Source organism: Sus scrofa, chromosome 15 (genome assembly GCF_000003025.6).
Source record: "Sus scrofa isolate TJ Tabasco breed Duroc chromosome 15, Sscrofa11.1, whole genome shotgun sequence".
Lineage (NCBI taxonomy): Eukaryota > Metazoa > Chordata > Mammalia > Artiodactyla > Suidae > Sus > Sus scrofa.
In genome coordinates this window covers 105,885,174-105,903,278 of record NC_010457.5, presented here as the reverse complement: position 1 = coordinate 105,903,278, position 18,105 = coordinate 105,885,174, and the positions used below count along the sequence as shown (strand labels likewise).

Sequence of the window (18,105 nt, the reverse complement as noted above, 5' to 3'; positions counted from 1 at the left end):
TGAATTGGAGCTACAACTGCCGGCCTATACCACAGCCACAGCAACGCCAGATCCGAGCCTCATCTGCGACCTACACTACAGTTCATGGCAACACCGGATCCTTAACCCACTAAGTGAGGCCAGGGATTGAACCCCAAACATCATGGTTCCTAGTCAGATTCGTTTCTGCTGTGCCACATCGGCAACTCCTCATGTTCCTTTTAGATAAACTTACGCCTCTCTAGTCTTTGTACTTCTCAAACCCATACTCCCACCCCCAACACATTCTATTAGTTTTCTTATATTCCTAGAGAGCTGCTTTATTATTATTTCAACTCCTGACTATTCTCAACTTTAGCCTTGGATTAAAATGATCAGAGAGCTATGTACTTGACCACATTACCTTGGTCCCTTGTAGAACAGCTTTTACTGAACTGTGTGCTTCAGCATTATGCTGTTGGTTTCCACAGGGTGATCAACTTAACCACGTCTCACCTCTCATGGGGGTGGGCAGGGAAACCAGCCCTATAGTGAAAAAAGCTAACTCAATGTTGTCTCAGTGGTAGTGACGAATTTGAATTAGATCACTTAAATTCAGTTTCAAAAAGAATGCATCATTGACAACATTGAATAAGGTTAACTCAGGCAACTGAAGAAAACCATCTTTTAATAAGGATAACAAATCATCAATATTTAAAAAACAAAAAAGCTTGTCTTTGACTTTACCTGCCAATGCTTCTGCTGTATCCTGAAATTTCTCAAAATGTTTCAGCTTTACACTAGAATTAAGAAAAAAAATGTTACAGGGATACAATGGTTTTTGCAAACGCCACATATTAAGGAAAAGACGTATTGGACTATCTCCAAAGCATATACCAATAAAAGAAACTTTCCTATCACTGGACATCAGTGCAAAATTAGATATTCTTCATAAAATGACCAATTTCTGTAAATGTCAGGATAGTAATGTCTGAACTATTACAGAGGTTGTAGCTTTGAAGTAAAGTTGGAACAGCAAAGAGATTTGCTATCACATCTAAACCACAGGAAAGATGTTTAAGCTTTAACATAACCTTTGCTGCTTAAAGCTGGACAGATACCTTCTACTATATGGCATAGAAGAGGCTTAAGAAAACGTCTAACAGTCCTTCCTGAGTCAAGAATCTCACGACACTGATTTGTCCATTTAGCACAAGTGCCATTAAAAAATAGTTAACTGTTAAGGAGTTCCCGTCGTGGCGCAGTGGTTAACGAATCCGACTAGGAACCATGAGGTTGCGGGTTCGGTCCCTGCCCTTGCTCAGTGGGTTAACGTTCCGGCGTTGCCGTGAGCTGTGGTGAAGGTCACAGATGCAGCTCGGATCCCGCGTTGCTGTGGCTCTGGCGTAGGCCGGCAGCTGTAGTTCTGATTGGACCCCTAGCCTGGGAACCTCCATATGCCGCGGGAGTGGCCCAAGAAATAACAACAACAACAACAACAACAGACAAAAGACAAAAGACAAAAAAAAAAAAAAGAAAAAAAGAAAACGTCTAACAGTCCTTCCTGAGTCAAGAATCTCACGACACTGATTTGTCCATTTAGCACAAGTGCCATTAAAAAATAGTTAACTGTTAAAGAGTTCCCACTGTGGTGCAATGGGTTAAGATTTGACTGAAGTGCCTTGTGCTGCTGCAGAGGCAAAGTGGGTTAAAAAAATCCATAGGTTGCAACTGCTGTACAGATTTAATCCCTGGCCTGGGAACTTCCACATGCCATGGGTGCAAACATAAAAAGAAGAAGCTAAATGTACAACTAGAGATTATCATACTAAGTGAGGTTAGAAATAGCAAGACAAACAACATTATCACTTATATGTGGAATCTAAAATATGGCACTAATGAACCTATTTACAAAACAGAAGACCCACAGATGTAGAGCCAGACTTGTGGTTTACGAGGAGGAAGGGGGAAGGAGTGAGATAGCTGAGGAATTTGGGGTTAGAAGATGCAAACTATTACATATGCAATGAATAAACAATAAAGTCCTACAATATACTACAGGGAACTATACCAATCTCCTGGGACAGATCATGATGGAAAATAATATAAGAAAAAGAGTGTGTAGGGAGTTCCCATTGTGGTACAGTGGAAACAATCCGACTAGGAACCATGAGGTTGTGGGTTCAATCCCTGGCCTTGCTCAGTGAGTTACGGATCCGGCGTTGGTGTGAACTGTGGTTACGTCGAAGATGTGGCTTGGATCTGGCGTTGCTGTGGCTGTGGTGTAGGCCGGCAGTTATAGCTCTGACCCGACCCCTAGTCTGGGGACCTCCATATGCCGTGAGTACAGCCCTAAAAAAAAAGACAAAAAAAAAAAAAAAAAAAAAAAAAAGACAAAAAGAAAAAGAATGTATATGTGCACACACACACACACACAAACACACACGTTAACGGAATCACTTTGCTATACAGCAGAAATTGGCACAAAATTGTAAATCAATTACACTTAATTAAAAAAAAAAGTATTTGTTAGATCCAATTCTTGTTACCCTGATTTTACCTTCTTCTTCTGCATTCACTTATGTACAGGGCAACATTATTTTATATCAAAACAAATACACAAAGTTAATCCATTGTTGTCTCAGTGGTAGTGACGAATACTTGAATTAGATCACATAAATTCAGTTCCAACAAGAATACATCATCGACAACAATGAATCAGGTTAACTCAGACTATTGAAGCATACCTTTAGTAGTTTCCTTTTAAAAAGGAAAACTAGCCTTCCACTGTGTCTAAAATAGTGTTATCTTAAGGAAAGCTTTCTTACTGGTCAGAAAACATCCTGGTGTTACCTTAAAAGTACATTTTAATACAAAAAGTAATAATTTCATCTTATTCCATCTCACCTAGCCCCCACCTCTACTCTTCTGAAGTGGCATTTGCCCACATCTCTCTACACTTGCATAAATGCATATACAGGTATATAACATCTGCAAAAATGAAATCACACTATTCAAATTACTCTGAAGCACGATTTTCTAATATATCATGTTTCTCTAATTGTTTATCATGAATTGAAGTGTTGGGCTCAACACTTTTTAGCAAGCTTAAGTATTTTCCTTTTATCCTAGTGAGTTTATACTAGCATTAGCAGATGAATTCTCAAATGCCCTTTGGCATCTGAGGACATAATCAAGGGACCAGTCCAGTCCTTCCTAGGACCACACTCACCAAATGGGCTATTTCACAAGGTAAATGATTCACAGATGGTGAAATAGCCTTCCCGATTCTACCTTGATGAAAAGCCAGCTCTCTCTCTCTCACCCTTCATTTCTTAAGTTGGACATCAAGGGCATACTCTATTTTCTTGTCCAGAGACCTTGGGGTACACAGACATGCCTCTCTAGGACTTACTACCTAGTTATTTACTACTTCAGAGGGAAAGAGGAAAAGTAAGTCATAAAGAATGAATAAACTGGAGTTCCCATCATGGTGCAGCAGAAACGAATCCGACTAGGAACCATGAGGTTGTGGGTTTGATCCCTGGCCTTGCCCAGTGGGTTAAGGATCTGGCGTTGCTGTGAGCTGTGGTGTGGGTCTCAGACGTGGCTTGGATTTAGCATTGCTGTGGTGTAGGCCGGCAGCTGTAGCTCCAATTGGACCCCTAGCCAGGAAACCACCATATGCCACAGGTACAGCCCTGAAAAAAGAATGAATAAACTATGAATCAAGCTAAAAAATATCTGAATACCACCAACTTAGAGATTTTTAAGACAATTAGCAGCCTATGCTTTGAAAATGACTTTTAACAGAAATTTATACCTAATTCACAATTAATTGATGCTTTCAAATATCTTACAAAATAGTAATCCTGGGGTGCTGTCCAATCTACTCTGCAATCAATACAAGTTACTGGAGATGGCCTACCCTCCAAATAAGGAATCTAACAATTAGGCTCATACCAGTATTATTCCTGAAATAGAGTTCAAAACAGAAAGTTACGAATATATTACATGAATTGGGGGGGCCCTACAAACACAAAACAAACAAACAAAAAAACCCCAAAAACCTCTAAATGTTAACTGCTTAAGTTCTTAGTTTTGACATGACTTACACTTTATTTGCTTTTTCTGGAGTTTCAAATTCTTTCCACAAACTATCAACCTCTTGAAGTTTCTTCTCATTCAAAACCTGCAATAGATATTTAAAATAATTTTCTTTAAATCACACAGCTTAGGCATAAATAGCTAGACTCTTAAAGTACAAGTGTACATGCAAAATGAGGATGAAGTAAGTTAATTTTTCTCTTTGAAATAACCAGTTTTCTTACCTGGCATAAATTTTTGGTCAAACTAATAGCTCAAGTATCCCACTGAATAACTGGATGGAATCCATACCTAATTGGGAATTTGTTAAAACCATATTTTTGGGGAGTTCCTGTCCTAGCTCAGCTAAAATGAATCTGAGTAGCATCCATGAGGACGCAGGTTTGTTCGATCCCTGGCCTTGCTCAGTGGGTTAAGGATCCTGGCATTGCTGTGAGCTGTGGTGTAGGTAGCAGATGCAGCTTGGATCCTGTATTGCTGTGGCTATGGCATAGGTGGGCAGCTGTAACTCAGATTTGACCCGTAGCCTGGGACCCTCCATATGCCACAGGTGCAGCCATAAAAAGCAAAGAGTAATGAGGCAGTAAATAATTGGAAAGCACGCTGCTTAGTATTAGAAATTAAAGGCTACTAAATAGTTCTGTTTTGGATGTCATGAGAATTTTAGAATCCAAAGACATTCCGTCACATCTCACGAATGCAATGAAACTTTAATTCAAAGGTTTTTTGTTTTTTTTTTTTTTTTTTTGTCAAAGGAAATTCACAGAATAGTTGTGATTTTTGGAAATAGTTTACTAAGAATGTGGTTAAGCATACACAAAGTTCACTGATTGTTGAGAAGATATGCAGCAAACAGGGGATATGATTCATGAGTAAAGTTCATTTTTCTAGTTGAAAAAAAGTTTTGTAAGTATTTTTGAAAATAACATGGATAACAAAATTGGTGTATTTAAGAGATATTATCAGTATTCTTAAAGTAACAGAGGAAATGTAATGAAATCATGTTAATCCATGACCAAAGATCTCCAAAGATTTTGTTATGGCAAACAAAACCTTGGCTCATAATGTTCCCATTCATGCACAACACATTGAAAAGAACATTAAAATAAAATTAGAAACAGGAGTTCCCAGAGAGGTTCAGTGGTTAAGGAATCTAACTAGCATCCATGGGGTTAACAAATCTAACTAGTTCCATTCCTGGGTTAAGGATCCAGCATTGCCATGAGCTGTGGTGTAGGCCAGCAGCTACAGCTCTGATTCAATCCCTAGCCTGGAAACTTCCATTTGCTGCAGGTACGGCAGAAAAAAACCTTAAACCCCAAGCCCCCCCAAACCCCCTACATTTTCTATTATACATCTGTCTCAAATTTTTACTTTTTAATTATTTTCTGGGGGGGGGGGGGGCCCACATCCGCAGTATGCAGAAGTTCCCAGTCCTGGGATGGAACCCACCCCGTAGCTGTAAAGCAGCTACAACACCAGATCCTTAATCCACTGAGCGACAAGGAACTCCTGTTTCATTTTTTTTTTTGGCTTTTTAATAATCATGTTATATATGAACTTTGGTATTCACATTAAAAATCTCTTCCTTGGAGTTCCTGTCATGGCTCAGTGGTTAACAAACCACATCCATGAGGATGTGGGTTCAATCCCTGGTCTCACTCAGTGGGTTGAGGATCTGGTGTTGCCATGAGCTGTGGTGTAGGTCGCAGAAGTGGCTCTGATCCTGCAATGCTGTGGCTGTGGCCTAAGCCGGCAGCTACAGCACCGATTCGACCCCTAGCCTGGGAACCTCCATATGCTGAGGATGCAGCCCTAAAAAGCAAATAAATAAATAAATAAAAATCCATCTCCTCAGCTTTACTAGCCACATTTCAAGTGTTAAATAGCTTTATGTGGCTACTGGCTACTACACTGGGCACCACAGCCACAAAAGGTCTAGGATGAGTAAGGCTGAAGAAAGTTTATTCTTATTCTGTAGCCAGGTGACATGAGAGACACAGTCCTAAAGAGTTTCTGCAATACGCCAGAAATAATTATTTTAGGTATTGTCTCTGCATTTGTATGTAACTTTGTTAATGAGCAACAATCTTGAGTTTTTAACCCTTCATGAACCACAGTGTGTATATATATGGATATACTGGGTCATGATATAAAATGTATTCCTTATTGCAAACTGAGTTTGGAAAATTTTTTTTCTTTTTTAAATCACCACACCTGAGGCATATAGAAGTTTCTGGCCTGGGGACTGAACCTGAGCTGCAGTAAGATTTTTTTTTTTCCATTTTTTTTTTTTTTTCCTTTTTAGGGCCGAACCCAAGGCATATGGAGGTTCCCAGGCTAGGGGTCGAACCGGAGCTGTAGCCACTCGCCTACCAGAGCCACAGCAACGCCAGATCCAAGCTGCATCTGCGACCTACACCACAGCTCGCAGCAATGCTGGATCCTTAACCTACTGAGCGAGGCCAGGGATCAAACCCAAAACCTCATGGTTCCTAGTTGGATTCATTTCCACTGCGCCACAATGAGAACTCCTTCAGTAAGATTCTTAACCCACTGCCACAAGGGGAATTCCTGAAGAAAACTTTCTTAGAGCATTCTATTCAAGCATGAATTTTATGCAGTCCATATAAATTTATACCCCAGCTTTGAAAGATTAAGGGGACCGGAGCTAATAACCATGTACTGAACATCTACACACATGTTTCAGAGAATATTCACACCTTTAAGGTGTACAATTTACTTTTAGTAATTCTTTCAAACTTGTTCAACTTATTTTAGAATATTCTGTATGTCAATTTTATTCAGAAAGAATCAATAACTGCTACTGTAGTTCCCACCATAGCCCAGTGGGTTAAGAATCTGACTGCAAAGACTTGGGTTGCTGTGGAGGTGCAGGGTTCCATCCCCAGCTTGGTGCAGTGGGTTAAAGGATCTCACTTTGCTGTGTCGTAGATTGCAGCAGTGTTTCGGGCTCAATCCCTGGCCCAAGAACTTCCATATGCTGCCAGTGCAGCCATGAAATAAAAAAATAACTGCTACTAATTCCAAGTATTTATAAATGAAACAATATTTCAGAATATTCACAAGCCTTTGGTTATTTCTCAATTAGGTTACATAAAAAATAAATTACAATTTGACAATTTTCAATAGTAATTTAAGTAAAATCAAAAACTGCAATAGAAGGAGTTCCCATTGTGAATCAGTAGTAACAAACCTAATTAGTATCCATGAGGACTAGTTTCAATCCCTGGCCCTGCTCAGTGGATTAAGGATCCGGTCTTGCCAAGAGCTGCGGTTCAGGTTGCAGACTCGTCTGGGATCCCACGTTGCTATGGCTGTGGCTCCAACTCACCCCCCCTAGCCTGGGAACTTCCATATACTTCGGGTGTGGCCCTTAAAAAAGCACAAAAAAAGGAAAACAAAACAAAACAAAACAAAACACTGCAACAGAATACCCAGGACTTATTTTTACGGAGGATACTCTATATTAATAGAAATCAGTAGTAATTCCTCATATGACTTTATACTTTATGACCCAGGGTCTAGAAACCACACAGTTGCTAAGCCAGTTCCTTCCCACCGTTGGATTCAAGCAGTGGAGAGTGCATTTACACCTCCCCCGCCCCTTAGCATCCAGTTAAGGATGTTTGTTGTAACATCGATTTAGATGAAACTCATCCAGACACCCACACACTATAATGGCTATGAGAATTTGGGGGGCATGAGCAAAATGCTGAGACCTTGGAGAAGATTGCAAAAAGATGGGGAAAAGCCTAAAGGACCTATTCCTGGGCTCTATGGACCTTTAAAGTCCCTTAAAATTGCTAATAATGCATTCAGACAAATCTAATGAGAGGAAAGATAAGAAATATCAGCTTTTGGTTTTAAATTATCTTACTGTTTTTTTTCCCACTTTTTTTGGCTGCAGCATGCAATGGATTAGTATGGAATCTCAGTTCCTAGAGCAGGCGCTGAACCAGACCACAGCGGGAAGCTCCAAATCCTAACCACTAGGTCACAAGGGAACTCCTTTATTGGTTTTCTTAAAACAAGTACTTAATGTAATATGCAAATGGTATTTTCAAATGCCAAAGAGAAACTTGGAAAATAAAATGAAAAACTGCACCAAATCGACGTTTTGGTACCATTCCACACTCTCTGCACCCATATCAGTTTTTTTGATTGATGCCTAGAATCATACCATATTTTATCTAGCATTTTTTACCTTGTCAGTACATATGAAAAATATGCTTTTCATTACTATGTTTGTAGAGCACCAGGATACCACTCAATTTACCTCATTCTCTTAACATCTCAATGGCACCCTACTAAACGATAGTCACATTGTTCAATTATTTATTCAATTATTTCCTTGCTGATGAAGTCAATTTTATTTGTTTATTTATTTATGGTCTTTTAGGGCCGCAATCGTGGCATATGGAGGTTCCCAGGCTAGGGGTCCAATTGGAACTGTGGCAGCTGACCTACACCACAGTTTACTGCAACGAGGGATCCTTAACCCACTAAGTGAGGTCAGGGATCGAACCCACATCCTCATGGATCCTAAGTCGGGCCAAGACGGGAACTCCTTGATGAAGTTAATTTTAAACTTTCCCAATTAAAATAAGCAAAACTCAAATTTTCAGCTCAGATTTCTCCCCTGGGCTTCAAACTTGAAATGACCACTGCATTTCCATGTCTAACAGACATCAAACGCTGAAAACGGCCCAAAATGTAACACTTTAGTAACCCTCCCAGATCCCTAAATCTTCTCCCTACCACCACACCCACTTAAACCCCAAACTCACATTCTTTTATCCCTCAGCCAATCCCATCAGTTCTACCTTCTAATTTTCTCCCAATACTTCTTTCCACCCACACAAACCTTAATCCAAGTAACTTCATCTTGTCTAGATTAACGCAAAAATATCCTTGCTTCCTTTCTTGCACCCCGTCCCGCCAATCCACTTCACACACAGCAAAGCAACTTCATTAATAAAGTTAAATCAGTTTACTCCTCCGTTAAAGTCTCCCAATTACTCCTCAAATCACTCAACAAAATCCAAACTCTTTATCATAACCTGTAAAATTCTAATACGGCACCTGCCCACCTCTCTAACTGGGCCAAATCCCCTTACAGAACCGGGAGGCCCAAACAACGCCGCCACGTGTTCACCGAAATAGGCGCCTTCCAGGCCCAAACCTTCCAGGCCCTTCCTTTCGGACCAGGGGGGCAGAAAAGCACCCACGAGAACATGAGCGCTGTCGTCCTCCCCTTAGGTCTTTCCCTCTCCTCCCCTGCCCAACACCCGCCATCCCCCTCCAATGGCTCCCACCTACCTTAAAGATGGCGTAGCCGACGGACGTTTCAAACAGCACCAACATGGTGAAGCCGGGTCAGGGCGCCGAGTGGCGTGACACGAGATCTTAAACCAGTGAAAAAAAGACCAAATTTGTAGGCCCTCAAGGCCCGCAAGGCCGCGGCTGGCCAAGCACTTGGGCGCACGCCGTCCGGCAAAGAGCCAGACCACGTTGCAAAAACGTTCCACACCTGACTACATGCAGAAAGCGTCCCGGCGCTTCTCCTTCCCCAAGGCTTCTGGGACGTGACTTCACTTCCGACAGATGACGCGCAGCAGAGTCGCCCTGGCTTCCGTTTTGTTCCCGCCACAAAGGACCGTAAAAATATCGCGAGATTTCGTAGAGCGCAACCGCGGTTTTATTTGCTCAAGCTCAGAAAAATCTGAAAGGGAAAACTGTCCTGCTTTGGAGAATGGTGGTGGCTACGGGTTACGGGTACGGTCTTGTTCACTGCTGTGGCTTGGGTCGCCGCTGTAACGCATGTTCGATCCCTGGCTTGGGAAATTCCACCTGCTGTAGGTCTGCCAAAAAAAGAAATTAAAAACAAAAATAAACAAAACCTTCAGGGAGTTCCTCTTGGGGCTCAGCAGGTTAAGAACATAACTAGCATCCATGAAGCGGCAGTTCGATCCCTGGCCTTGCTCAGTGGGTTAAGGAGCCAGCATTGCGGCAAGCTGGGGGCTTGTAGGTTGCAGATGCAGCTGGGATCCCATGATGCAGTGGCTAGGCTGGTAGCTGCAGCTCCGTTTCAACGCCTAGCCTGGGAACTTGTGAGGCAGAATAATAATTCCAATAGTTAGTGTAGGAACACGGGCTTCCATATATTCCCTGATTAATGTCCACGGTTTTAAATTTGTAAAAACAAATCAAGATAAACAGCCCTTGCTTGTTGGAAGATTAACTACTGAAAGTACATCTGTGGACATTAACCTCTGATCTACACATTTGGCTGCTAGAAAAGGAATGTAAAGAATGGCAACTCTAAGTCTAAGGGAAAGAAGAACAAAAGGACCATAAAGCCTATGGAGTATATCCTGACTCTAAGCCCCTATTGGACAAGGCCCAGTATAGGTGCTGGGCAAGGCCAACAGGGAGCAGGACTGATAGCAGGACCCCATGTTGGTACCCCTGTCTTTAAGAGATAACACCTCCTTAGAAAGTTAGTGTGTGGGAAATCTTCCTCTCCCTCGCAGTGTCTGTGCTGGGAGCTATCTGCCTTTCTCTAATAAAGACTTTTGCTTTCTTGCTGCCTGTGTGTTCACAAAGTTCATTCTTCAGCTCCGTGAACAAGAACTGGGATTCCGGTAACATCTTTCCGGGGCCTGTCCAAGATCTGATACACCAGCACTCATAAGGTAAGCAAGCTTGTGATTTTGCTTTCTACTTTGTTCAGTTCCTATTTGCCTCTTGAAAGGAGAATGAATGTGTGTGCCTGAGACGTGTCATGGACACAAAGCCAGTGTGGAGTCCTGATCCAAGTTTCCATTTAAGCCCCTGAGTGACCTCATATGGCTATAAGGCAGACCTTCTGAGCCCAGTCAGACCAGGAGTCCCAGTCGGGGGTTTACATGGACTTGCCATATGCTGAGAGGCACCAAACGGGATGTCCCACGAGGGAGACGGCCAAAGACGGCTGAAGCAAGTCACAAGGCAAACTTTACAACGTGGCCTTCCCCTTCTCCCACCCTGGGTACTCCTCCCTCTATATACTCTAGCCTTTGTAAAGCATTTTGGAAACCACAAGTTACTTTATTCCTGAGGATTAGCAATTTTCAAAAGACCTGTCATAAACAAAAATACTGTTTTTGAGACTTTTTTTTTTTTTTCGTCTTTTTGCTATTTCTTTGGGCCGCTCTCACGGCATATGGAGTTCCCAGGCTAGGGGTCTAATCGGAGCTGTAGCCACCGGCCTACGCCAGAGCCATAGCAACACGGGATCTGAGCCACGTCTGCGACCTACACCACAGCTCACGGCAACGCCAGATTGTTAACCCACTGAGCAAGGGCAGGGACCGAACCCGCAACCTCATGGTTCCTAGTCGGATTCGTTAACCAATGCGCCATGATGGGAACTCCTGTTTTTGTGACTTCTTAAAAGGTGAGGGAGGGTTTAAAGTAGCCGTCCCTACCCCCTTACGAGACTCACCTCCATCTTCCCTATTTTTTACAGCATATCAGGAAGCAGCATATCACAGTGAGCAATGTTAGCTGAGTGGCCAGAGTCCAGTTTTTAATGGAAATCCATCTTTTAGTGGCATCCCTAAGAGGACAAGACACAGGGAGGCCCCTTACACTGTGGGAAGAAGATCTAAGGGCTATATGGATAAAGGTCCTCATAATCCAGTTTTATAAGCTTAGAGAATACCCCTTAAATTACAAGTCCATCCCATTGTAAAGCAGATTTGAGAAAATTTACTGACGATCCACATAGATACACAGAGGTCTTTCAGGGTCTCACGCAATCTTTCAAGTTGACCCGGAGGGACATCATGTTATTGCTGAACCAGACATTGACTACAAATGAAAAGAATAAAGTTTTAGAATGAATATGCTCAAGGCCGGGGAGATGAGTGGTATGTTATAAATGCCAGGAGTAAATCAGAAGAGGAGCTAACATGATTCCTACAGGAGGTCAGGCAGTTCCTGTGAGCAATCCCAATTGGTCTACTTATGAGGGAGACAAAGAAATTAGCATAGGAACCATTTTATCACTTGTATAGTTGAAGGCCTAAAAGCAGCATGAGTGAAGCCTGTTAACTACTCTAAACTATTGGAGGTCTGTCAAGGGGAATAAGAGAGTCCATTGGCCTTCTTAGAAAGGCTCAGAGAGGGATTGAGGAAGCATACACCAATGCACCCAGAATCACTGGAGGGCCAAAAAATTCTTAAGAATAAATTCATAATTCAATCGGCACCAGATATATGGAGGAAGCTCCAGAAATTGGCTTTTGCCCCTGATCAGTATCCAGAGTACCTCCTCAGAATAGCAAGTCAGCTGTATTATAATCAGGACCAGGAAGAGCCAAAGGAAAAGAGGAGAGACAAAGAAAAGGCTGAGGCTCTAGTTAAGGCTCTACAAGGAGTCAACCTGGGAGTTTTCAAGGCAAAAGGACTAGGGCAAAGACCCAAGTCCAGAGCCTGTTTCCTCTGTGGAAAAGAGGGACTCTTTAAAGGGGAAGGCCCCAAGGCTTGCACTCTCTCTGAGGTTGACTCCTCAGGCCCAGGATCAAGACTGATGGGACCCAGGGCTTTCCATATTGTCTCCTGTCCTTATCACTACCCAGGAGCCCCAGGTGACTCTGAATGTAGGAGGACAGCCTATCAACTTCCTTGTGGGTATGGGAGCCACCTTTTTGATCCTCCTCTCCAACCCTGGGTCCCCTTCAAGTACATCTGCTATTATTCATGGTGTTTCTGGCAAGCCGTTTACAAAATTCTATGTAACCTTTTAGTTGTGACTGGGAGTCTGTTTTCTTCTCTTATGCCTTTCTGATTGTTCCAGAGAGTCCAACTCCACTTTTAGGAAGAGATACCTTGTCAAAGGTTAAAGCCTCAATCCACATGACAGTGGAACCAGATCAAGGCTTATGCCTGCCTCTGATGGAAGTAAATATTGACCCAGAAGTCCGGGCCGTTGGAGGAAGGATAGGAGGAGCAATGAACGCTCAACTGGTGTAAATAACTCTTAAAAATCAAAACCTATTTTGATGCCTTTTTTCTTTTTCTTTTTTTTTGCATTCCCTTGGCTAAGGCCTCGCCATTCTTATTTGCCTTTGAGGATCCCTCTGACTAGTCCACACAATTAACTTGGACTGTCTTGCCTCAGGGATTTAGAGACAGCCCTCATTTTTTGGCGAAGCATTAGCCAGAGACTTGACAAACTTTAAGGCTTCCAAGCCTGTCAAAATTATTCAATACTTTGATGACATTCTTCTTTGTGTTGATACCAAGGAACAATGTAAGGTGACTTCTCGTGATCTCCCTAACTTCTTAGCGTGATATGGCTATAAGGTATCAAAATCCAAAGCTCAGATTTGTCAACCTGAAGTTAAATATCTGGGTTTAAAGCTATCACAAGGGATTAGAGCTTTAAGAGAGGAAAGGATCAGACTTATCCTGCAGTACCCACTTCCCAGTACTGTTAGACAACTTCAGGGATTCCTGGGCATTACTGGATACTGCAGGATATGGATTCCTGGCTATGGAGAGTTAGCATGCCCAATGTATAAAATGCTAAAGGAAGCACAACAATCCAGTACCCAAATCCTACAATGGGAACCCAAAGACAAAAAAGCCGTTAAGGCACTTCAATGGGCTCTTCTTCAGGTTCTAGCTCTTAGCTTACTAACAGGACATCTTTTTAATCTCTTTGTAATGGAAAGATCTGGAGTAGCTCTAGGGGTATTAACCCAACCAAAGGCAGAATCTCAACAACCTGTAGTGTATTTAAGTAAAGAGTTGGACTCAGTAACCCAAGGTTGGCCACACTGCCTACCAGTAGTAGCCTCAGTGGCCCTACTAACTTTCAAGGCCATTAAATTATCAGCAGTCCAACTATCTATACCTCTCATGATCTAGCAGGTATTCTAAGCTCCAAGGGTGGACATTGTCTCTTAAACAATCGGCCCCTCGAATATCAAACCCTGCTATTAGAAGGACCTGTAACACAACTGAGGACCTGTTCAACTTTAAATCCTGCAACTTTTCTTCTTGACTCACTAGATCAGAAAGTCAGGCATGACTGTCACCAAATCTTTGCAGCCAATTATGCAGCAAGGGAGGATTTAAAAGATCAGCACTTACCTAATCCTGACCTCACTATGTTTATGGACGGCAGGTCCTTTATTGAAAAAGGAGGACACAAGGAGGGGTATATAGTTGTAACTCTGTATGAGACCCTGGAGAGTGGGCCTTCGAGGCCAGGAAGAAGTGCTCAATTAGCAGAACTAACAGCATTAACTGAGCATTGGAATTTGGGTCAGGAAAAGGATAAATGTTTACACTGACTCCAAATATGCATATCTGGTCCTCCATGCCTATGTAGCCATTTGGAAGGAATGGGAATTTCAGACCTCAGACGGAAGTCCTATTAAATATTTTCAAGAAATTATGCACCTCCTAGATGCCATCAGACTGCTTCAAGAGGTTGCCATAATTCATTGTCGAGAACACCAAAAAGATGCCTCTGAGACAGCTGAGGGAAATCAAAGAGCAGATCGACAAGCTAGAAAGGCTGCTAGTGGAGTTCCCCGTTGTGGCTTAGCGGATACTAATCTGACTGGCATCCATGAGGACGCAGGTTCAAATCCTGGCCTTGCTCAGTGGGTCAAGGATCCGGCATTGCCATGAGATGTGGCATAGGTTGCAGATGTGGCTCGGATCCCGTGTTGCTGTGGCTGTGCTGTAGGCAGGTGGCTATAGCTCTGATTCAACAACTCCTCCTAGCCTGGGAACCTCCATACACTGTGGATCCGGCCCTAAAAAGACAGAAGAAAAAAAAAAAAAAAAGGCTGCTTGTCAACCTTATAATGTACAAGCCCCTCTCTTCTGGGAAGGGATCCCAAGTGGGATTAAACCCACTTACTCCCCTGAGGAACTCCAATAGTCTCTCTCTCTGGAACACTTTACTCCCCTCATGCTGGCTACAGACTACAGATTATAAACTGGTGTTGCCCTCTAGTGTCCAATGGAAGGTCCTTAAGACTTTACACCAAACCTTCCATTTGGGAATTGAGAACACTTATCAGCTAGAAACCTGTTTAAAGGAAAAGGGCTATTAAAGACTGTGAGTCAAATAGTTAAGGGATGTGAGCTATGTCAAAAGAATACCACAAAGATACCAGTCAACCCCCCCCCCCCCCGGTTTACAGCAGTCTGAAAAATATCCAGGGGAGGAGTGGCAAATAGACTTTACTCATATGCCTAAGTCAAAAGGATGTCAGTATCTGTTAGTGTGGGTAGATACCTTTACTGGGTGGGTAGAGGCCTTCCCCTGTCAGACTGAGCAAGCCAAGAAGGTCACTAAAACACTAATTCATGAGATTTCCCCCATTTCAGCTTGCCACAGGGAATTCAGAGTGACAACGGATCGGCCTTTAAGGCAGCCGGAACCCAGGGAGTGTCCCAAGCTTTAGGAATAAAATATCATTTGCACTGTGCTTGGAGACCACACGTATCAGGAAAAGTGGAAAAAACATGACTTGATGAAACGTCGCCTACAAAAACTATCACAGGAAACTCATCTTCCCTGGTAATCCCTCCTTTCCTTGGCCTTAATACAGATTAGGGAAACTCCTAGGAGTCAGGGGCTTAGTCCATTTGAAATATTATATGGACGGCCCTCTCTTAGAAATGATCTCCTGCTTGATCAGCAGACGGCTGAACTTACGAAGTATATGAGCAATCTAGCCGTTGTTCAACAACAGCTTTCGAACTTGAAAAACAGTCTAGATCAGAGGAAAGAAAGTGAGAAACCTCTTTATCACTCAGGGGATATAGTATTAGTAAGTCCCTCCCCAACAATTCTCCTTCACTGGAGCCTATCTGGGAAGGACCCTGCACTGTCAACCTTTCCTCCTCTACCGCTGTTGAGGTTGCAGCACAATCTTGGATTGGATTCACCACACAGGAACCAAAGCCTGGAACCTGGAGAAAGAAGATGCCCCACCCTCAACTACCGAGGAAAACTCCCCTGAATACCAATGCAACCCTCTGGAGGAAATCAAGGAACCCTTCCAACAAACAAGGGAACAATCAGAATGAAACGAGTGGTCAGTGTAATTGCTTTTCTCTCCTTTGCCATGGGGGATTCTTCCACTTCCTTACAGTGGGTACAGGGAAATGTTTTGTCTCCTGGGCTCACTCCTATGCCTACTTCCAGAATCAATCAGACTGCTGTGTCTGCAGAGCATTACCTATGTCGTTTGTAGAAGGATTCCACATAGGGAAACAACTGCTTGCAAGTATGTGAATTCCTGCATCAGAATGGGACTGATTCCCCACAAGATCTCTGGACAGCAAATAAGTTGTCCTGTCCAACTCCAGCTTTTGGCACTACCCTCCAGAACTGGTTAACATCCTCTTCCTGGTGGAAATGTTTGTTTACAACAATCGCAATCATCATGTGGTCTTTTTTTTTTTTTTCTTTCTTTCTCTTTTTAGGGCTGCACCTGAGGCATATGGAAGTTCCCAGGCTAGGGGATGAATCAGAGCTATAGCTGCTGGCCTACACCACAGCCACAGCAATGGCAGATCTGAGATGCATCTTTGACCTACACCACAGCTCATGGTAACGCTGGATCCTTAACCCACTGAATGAGAGCAGGGATCAAACCTGAATCCTCATGGATCTAGTTGGGTTTGTTAACCACTGAGCCATGAAGGGAGCTCCTCATCATTGTGATCTTGATTCTCTTATTTGGACCCAGTATAATTAATTGTATTTCCTGCTTCATCGAATCCTGATTAGAAGCTATTAGATTTCAGATGGTAATAGAAGGGGAACCCAGTGCGATATATCAAAGCCCGCTTGACCGTCCCATGAGTGGAGACCTAACTCCTTTCCCCTAACAAAGCCCCTTGTCAGCAGGAAGCAGTCAGAGCGGTCTTTACCCCTCACCCTGCAGTTAGAGTCTCCAACTTTAGAGGGGGGATTGAGGCGGAATAATTCTGGTAGTTAGTGTAGGAACACGGGCTTCCATATATTCCCTGATTAATGTCCACGGTTTTAAATTTGTAAAAACAAATCAAGATAAACAGCCCTTGCTTGTTGGAAGATTAACTACTGAAAGTACATCTGTGGACATTAACCTCTGATCTACACATTTGGCTGCTAGAAAAGGAATGTAAAGAATGGCAACTCTAAGTCTAAGGGAAAGAAGAACAAAAGGACCATAAAGCCTATGGAGTATATCCTGACTCTAAGCCCCTATTGGACAAGGCCCAGTATAGGTGCTGGGCAAGGCCAACAGGGAGCAGGACTGATAGCAGGACCCCATGTTGGTACCCCTGTCTTTAAGAGATAACACCTCCTTAGAAAGTTAGTGTGTGGGAAATCTTCCTCTCCCTCGCAGTGTCTGTGCTGGGAGCTATCTGCCTTTCTCTAATAAAGACTTTTGCTTTCTTGCTGCCTGCGTGTTTGCAAAATTCATCCTTTGGCTCCATGAACAAGAACCCAGATTCTTGTAACATCTTTCCGGTAACACCTGTGCTGCTGGTGCAGCCCTAAAAAGACAAAACGAAAGAGTAAAAAGCCTTCAGGAGCTCCCACTGTGGCCAATGGGATTGGTTCAGTGTTGGGAGTGCTGGGACAATGGTTCCACCCTGGCTGGGCACAGTGGACTAAGGATCCTGTGTTGCCGCAACTTTGGCTTAGGTCAAGACTGCGACCTGGCCATATGCTTCAGGGCAGCCAAAAATGAAGGAAAAAAAAAAAACAAACACTTCACTTTTTTGGAGTTCCTGTTATGGCTCAGTGATAATGAACCTGACTAGTATCCATGAGGTTTTGGGTTTGAAATTCGGCTGGGCTCAGTGGGTTAAGTTTCTGGCATTGTTGCCCTTCGCTGTGGTGTGGCCGTTGCTGTGGCTGTGGCATAGGCTGGCAGCTGCAGCTCTGATTCAACCCCTAGCTTGGGAACTTCCATATGTCTTGGGTGCAGCCCTATAAAAACAAAA

The 18,105-nt window shown here is 43.0% G+C and overlaps 1 protein-coding gene and 1 long non-coding RNA gene across 6 annotated transcripts in view; one reads left to right on the top strand and one right to left on the bottom strand.

The window, feature by feature from the left end:
* NOP58 (NOP58 ribonucleoprotein) overlaps positions 1 to 9,690 on the bottom strand; it is a 36,870-nt gene extending 27,180 nt beyond the window's left edge. The window contains exons 1-4 of one of the 5 annotated variants that reach the window (XM_021075923.1): positions 9,409 to 9,668; positions 4,074 to 4,150; positions 706 to 758; positions 383 to 504 (exon numbers count right to left, since the gene is read on the bottom strand). Coding sequence is in view for 3 of the 5 variants with exons in the window: in XM_021075920.1 (XP_020931579.1) it covers positions 706 to 758; positions 4,074 to 4,150; positions 9,409 to 9,453 (175 nt within the window). In the remaining 2 variants the exon portion in view is untranslated. Of the gene's footprint in view, positions 1 to 382; positions 567 to 705; positions 759 to 4,073; positions 4,151 to 9,408 lie in introns of all 5 variants that reach the window. The other 4 variants (XM_021075924.1, XM_021075920.1, XM_021075921.1 and 1 more) reach the window with 4 other exon arrangements.
* Positions 9,717 to 17,556, top strand: LOC102166561. The gene is made up of 3 exons (XR_308179.3): positions 9,717 to 9,864; positions 10,696 to 10,784; positions 15,487 to 17,556. It is a non-coding gene; the product is annotated as an uncharacterized LOC102166561 (long non-coding RNA).